This window comes from Chiloscyllium plagiosum, chromosome 30 (genome assembly GCF_004010195.1).
Source record: "Chiloscyllium plagiosum isolate BGI_BamShark_2017 chromosome 30, ASM401019v2, whole genome shotgun sequence".
Classification (NCBI taxonomy): Eukaryota; Metazoa; Chordata; class Chondrichthyes; order Orectolobiformes; family Hemiscylliidae; genus Chiloscyllium; species Chiloscyllium plagiosum.
This window is the reverse complement of record NC_057739.1, coordinates 17,253,512-17,259,608: the sequence shown is the minus strand read 5'-3', so window position 1 is coordinate 17,259,608 and position 6,097 is coordinate 17,253,512. Positions and strand designations below refer to the sequence as shown.

The 6,097-nt window shown below is 37.7% G+C and overlaps 1 protein-coding gene across 1 annotated transcript in view; it reads right to left on the bottom strand.

Annotated features, from left to right (window-relative positions):
• The window catches only part of LOC122564605 (ferritin, higher subunit-like), an 11,679-nt gene extending 8,871 nt beyond the window's left edge, over nucleotides 1-2,808 (bottom strand). The window contains exon 1 of the mRNA XM_043719693.1: nucleotides 2,689-2,808. Coding sequence (XP_043575628.1) covers nucleotides 2,689-2,808 — 120 coding nt within the window. The remainder of the gene's footprint in view (nucleotides 1-2,688) is intronic.
• Nucleotides 2,809-6,097: the final 3,289 nt, after the last annotated feature.

The following is a 6,097-nucleotide window of genomic DNA, read 5'->3' as shown; positions in this document are numbered from 1 at the left end:
GGGCCTTGGATGGAGGTGAGGGAGGAGGTGTGGGCGCAGGTTTTGCAATTCCTGCGGTGGCAGGGGAAGGTGCCAGGACGGGAGGGTGGGTTGTAGGGGGGCGTGGACCTGACCAGGTAGTCATGGAGGGAACGGTCTTTGCGGAAGGCGGAAAGGGGTGGGGAGGGAAATATATCCCTGGTGATGGGGTCTTTTTGGAGGTGCACAACATTCAGCCTGGAGTGAACAGAGTTAATGTTTCACATCATAATGACCCTTTGTCATGAAAGATTAAGCATGTTTCTCTTTGCACAAATACTAACTGACTGGTTGAATATTTTCAGAATACTCTGCTTTTCTTTCAGTTTCTGCAATATTTCACTTATGTATTCTAAAGATTCCAATTTTTGTTTAATTTGAATTTGAACTTTGGTTCCTCTAATCTCTAGTCCCTCATGTACTTGTAAACACAGTGAAGGGTTAACTGTACCAATACTTTGACAAAAGATACCAAGTATGTCCATGGGAACTATGTTACAGTGACAGATCACGTAGATAAAGACTTGATTGAAGAAGGCACAGCCAAAACCCTTCTAACCAGGCTATATGGATATAATTTACAGGCAATAAATGTTAACAGTTTGTGCTAGTCTTATGTTCAGACCTGATATTTTTCAAGCTCTCATTACACTGCATAGAACATAGAACAGTCCAGCGCAGACTGGGCCCTTCAGCCCACGATGTTGTGCTGAACATGATGCCTAATTAAATTAATCCCTTCTACCTGTCCCTGGTCCCTCCATTCTTTGTTTATTTCTGTGCTTTTCTAAAAGTCCCTTAAACATCTCTATTGTATCTGCCTCCACCACCACCCCTAGCAGTGTGTTCCAGACTTCTACCACACTCTGCATCAAAAAAAACTTGTCTTTCACATCCCCTATGAACTTTCCCCCTCTCACCTTAAATGCTTGCCCCCTAGTTTTAGACATTTCAACTCTGGGAATAAGATTCTGACCTTCAATCCTATCTATGCATCTCATAATTTTATAGACTTCTATCAAGTCTCCCCTCAGCATACTCCACGCCAGAGCAAACAATCTGAGTTTTTCTAAACTCTCTTTATAGCTCATACTGTCCAATCCAAGCAGCATCCTGGTAAACCTCTTCTGCACCCTTTCCAAAGCCTCCAATCCTTCTTGTAACATGGCAACCAGAACTAAAAGCAATATTCTAAGTGTGGCCTAACCAAATTCTTATAAAGCTGCAATATGACATTCTGAATCTTGTACTCAATTCACTGAACAATAAAGACAAGCATACCTCAACCCTTCTTTACCACCCTATCTACTTGCATGGTCACTTTCAGGAAGCTATGGACTTGAACCCCAAGGTCCCTCCGTACATCACTGCTGTTCAGGATCCCACATTAACTGTTTACTTTTCATTAACATTTGACTTCCCAAAGTGCAGCACCTCACACTTACCCAGATTAAACCCCATCTGCTATTTTTCCACCCATATCTGCAGCTAATCTATATCCCGCTGTAACCTTTGACAACCTTCTACATTATCCCCAATTCCACCGATCTTTGTCTGCAAACTTTATAACCTATCCATCTACATTTTCATCTAAGTCATTTAAATATATCACAAACAGCAGAGGTCCCAGTGCAGATCCCTGCAGAAAACCACTACTCACAGACCTCCAGCCAGAAAAACACCTTTCCCCCACTACCCTCTGTGTTCTGTAGGCAAGCCAATTCTGAATCCAAATGGCCAAGTCGATCCAATGCTTCCTCACCTTCTGAAAGAGGTGACTATGAGGGACCTTGATGAAAGCCTTGCTAAGATCCATGTGAATAACATCTACAGGTCTAACCTCATCGATTACCTTTGCCACCTCCTCAAAAAATTCAAACAAGTTGGTAAGACATGACCTGTCCTGCACAAAACCTTCATGACTGTTGCTAATTCAGCTATGCTTTTCCAAATGAATGTAAATCCTATTCCTAAGAATTCTCTCCAACACTTTCCGAACTAGCAATGTGATACTCACCAGTCTATAGTTTCCTGGATTATCCTTATTTCCCTTCTTGAACAGAGGAATAACATTAGCTACTCTCCAGGCTTTTGGGGCCTCTCCAGTGGCTAGTGACAATACCAAGATCTTAGTCAAGGCCCCAGCAGTCTCCATTATTGCCTCTCTCAATAACTTAGGCTGGACACCGTCGGGTCTGAGGGACTTATCCACCAATGCTCTTCAAAACTACTTCCACCTTGACCTCAAAACCCCCTAGCATATTAGCATACTCCACATAAATCTCACTATCTTCCATATCTTTCTCATGGGCGAAAACTGAAGCAATGTAATCATTTCAAATCTCGCCCAGATCCTTTGTCCCAAAGCACACGTTCCTTCCTTTACCCTTATAGTATGACACTCTTAAGGACATTACTGAATATCAAGCTCAATGACTCCCCCTCCTTGGGTACAACGTATCTTCATTCTTTTCAGTTTAAGATTATCAATGTTGTACATAGTTACAGCTGCTGCATATGAACATTGAAACAAAAGTAGGTATTTTAGCCACCAACAATTTTCAACAGATTCATGGTTATCATCAGGCTCTTAATTCTAGATTTTTTTATTGAATTGAAATTCCACCATTTGCCATGATGGGTTTTGAACTCCGGTCTCCAGAACAATACCTGAGTCTCTGGATCAATAGTCCAGCAACAGTACCAGTAGGCCATCACCTCCCTGTCCACTTTATGCAACTTCATAGCATTGGTTAACAAAATTCCATTAATCAGCTTTAAAGTTAACATTTGTTTATGAACATTATTATTGTAAAAAAATTAATTTATGTCTGGACATATTTCATCCTGGAGAATATGGTGATGAGACACCTATTTGAACTATTTTAGTCCATGGGACCAGGCCTCAGATGTCACCTAGTGACATGAAAGGGATAAAAATAGAGTTTCAACTTCTATAATTCTTTGCAATTTAAGTATCTTTTCTAATTTCATTCCTGAAGGACTGGCTCCCAATTTTAGGCTCTAGTCCCTATTCTGAGAATCCCCAATCTATCCAATCTGTTCTCCTTAATGACCTGGAAACTGTGATCAATTGACCTTTTAATCTATCTATTGACCTTAACAGTAGGAAGCTAGTGTGTAGTATTCTGTCTTTAAAAACCAAACTGTTGGTTTAGGCAGTACAACCCAAGAGTAAGTATCAGGCTGTGTGAGAGTAGGATCATGATAAAAATCAATCATTTCAGATATAATTTAGCAAACATTCCAGTTCAGTAACTCAGTATTAATTGAACTTATATTTTATGTTCTGGGATGGTTATATTTATGTTGGAGGAGGACAAGAACGATATATGATGAGGAGCCCTGGGAAATAAACCATATCCCATGTGTAGGCTGATCTAATGGCTCAGGAGTGATTTAAGTCATGAATGAACTATAGACACCATTAATAGTGTGATGTTATCCGTTTACCATTCCACATCACACTGCCTGTTTATATTACATGTTAGGTAAGTAATTTAAATTAAATATGTTAAATGAAATTACTAATTTGAAATGCAAGCCATATCACAGTGTTGATCACAGACTATTTCCAGTAATGTTCGGTTGTTTTCCTTTCTGTATCGTCTGTTCTCAATTGTCATGCCTTCCCAATGAAAATAAGATCTGGAAATTGCATCATTACATGAGGTACAATATTGGTTTCAACAATAACATTCATAGAGTCATTCACCTTAATCCAATCCTTCTCTAAAGATGCCTCAGGAGAATTTCAATTTGTAACTTTACATTTCAGACCCATAGTCGGGAAAATCAGAACCAGATTTGTCACGTGTCCAGCAGCAGAAAATACCAAGATTTTACCAAGAACACAAATGCTTGGGAAATCAGGAATTTTAATGTAGAATATCTGTCCATCAGTCTGGCTTATTTAAAAAAAATGAGGTCAGTGTTACTTTAGATTTCTTTGAAGACTATTGTAATAACACATTGACCAAAGGAAATGGTTAGGCGCCAGCAAGTTTGAACGCATTCCTATAGGGTCAGAGCATGTTTAGATCAGCACATATTTAATCATACTACTTTCTTTGTCATTTGTAACTTGAATGGAAAATAATCTTCACGATATTTATTTGTTTACAAGTACATAATACAATGAACTAAATCAGCTTAAAATTCAAGGGTGTGTCATTTGTGTAATGTTATTGCAATGGAAAGGACACACGATCCATTCGGACTTCTCAGAAAGAAGGATTCCTTATGAGTTTTCATCAAAAGATGCTGATGTATTATACGAATGAGCTATTTGTTGGATAGAACATCAGCTGGAAAGGAGAGTCATTGGGACATAACATTTATTTCTGAATTTGTGAATCTTTCTTCAGCATCCTATTTTAGTCGCAACACATTTCCAAAAAAACATTAATATTGATCACCTTTTAACCAATATGAAGTAAATGCATTTTGCGTGCATTTCTATCCATTTTTTTAAAAATTGCATTGTTACAATGTTTGATTTTTAGTAACTATTAATTTAACACACGCTCGATTCAATGCAGCAGAAAACCTTAACCTACAGGCAAATCACGGTTGGTGCAAATTATAAATTTTACATAAAATGGTATCTAGAATAAAGATAGAACTCACTGAGTTTCTAAGTCATTAATTCCTCTTATATGCCAACAATTTAAGTGACACAGTTCTTCCAAGCTTGAATCCTCTTTAGACATAATTTCAGTCCTTTCACAGACAGCAGTGATTGCATGCACAGGGTTCTGCCATTCAGTTTTGGACACAATTGCACATTTCTTTCCAAAACCTTCTCTATTCTCACTACTTGCCCATAGTGACCAGTTTGATCTACCAAGTTTGCTTCTACCTTTATATGTTATGTCAGGTTCTGGAAATCCATTGACTCAAAAATGAAATTAAGAGCACCAGCAGTCTTAAATGTGCTTTACAACTGCTTGGGAAACTAGCTGTCTGGCCTGGTTTATACATTACCATGTTTCTCTATCTTTTCATTTTCTGCTTTATTCATCTTTGTATTTTGACATCCTGCTAGTACTGCTTCCAGGTTAAGAGATGCTAGGTCACTTAGGCCAGTGTTTTGCAGTATCTCAAAGTTTTAATTGAAGTGTTTATGCATGGCACAAACTCCTAAAAGTATTATTGAAACATTTAAAAACATGCAACTTCTCCAAATATATTAAAGTAATTACAAATCTTCCTTCCTGTTACTGCTTCCTCAAAGACTGAAACAAAGGAGATGTATCAGAATGGCACAAGTGACGTGTGAATTCTGCTATGTGAAGAGACTGGGAATGTTGGCATTGCTCTCCTTAAGCAGTGCATATTGAAAGCAGATTTATTGGAAGTGTTCTATGTTATAAAAGTTATTACCTTTTAAAGAGTAGATAATGAGCTACTCTTTCCAGTGACAGAAGGTGCAGTGATCAGAATACACACTGGTTTATAATCATTTGAGGACTATGGAAAAGGTTAGGCAAATGGGACTAAATGAGTTTTTCTTTCAAGGTGCCAGCGGAAATACAGTAGTCTAAACAATTGCCTTATGTGTTGGTAAATTCTAATAAATAGTGAAAACTTTATTTTGTAGCCAAGTAGGTAATCATAGAATGCATGCTTCAATCACCAATCATATGCTTCATTCCCTAGAACTAAAAGTCTTTGTATCAACATTTGTCAAAACTATTACATTTTACTTTGAGAGAAAGTTTATCACTTTCTTTGTGCCTTTACCTAATATGCATTATACAATGTTCTCTGCAACAGTTACACAGGCTAATACTCAAAACAATACGATAGAATTAACACTTACTGAGGAGAGCATATTTGTACACAAGGGAGATTAAACACAATCTAAATTCAATGTCACATGTATACATCTTTATAAAGTATTTTGCTCGTGAAACATTTAGTACCCACTCACAAGTAAATTCAATTTACTTTACAATGTTCAGCTCTTCCATCAAGTGCATAAGTTCCGTTTAAAAAGTTTAGAAATGCAAAGACAGAAGGATGATATTTAAACTTTCAGCTCTGTTCTGTCATT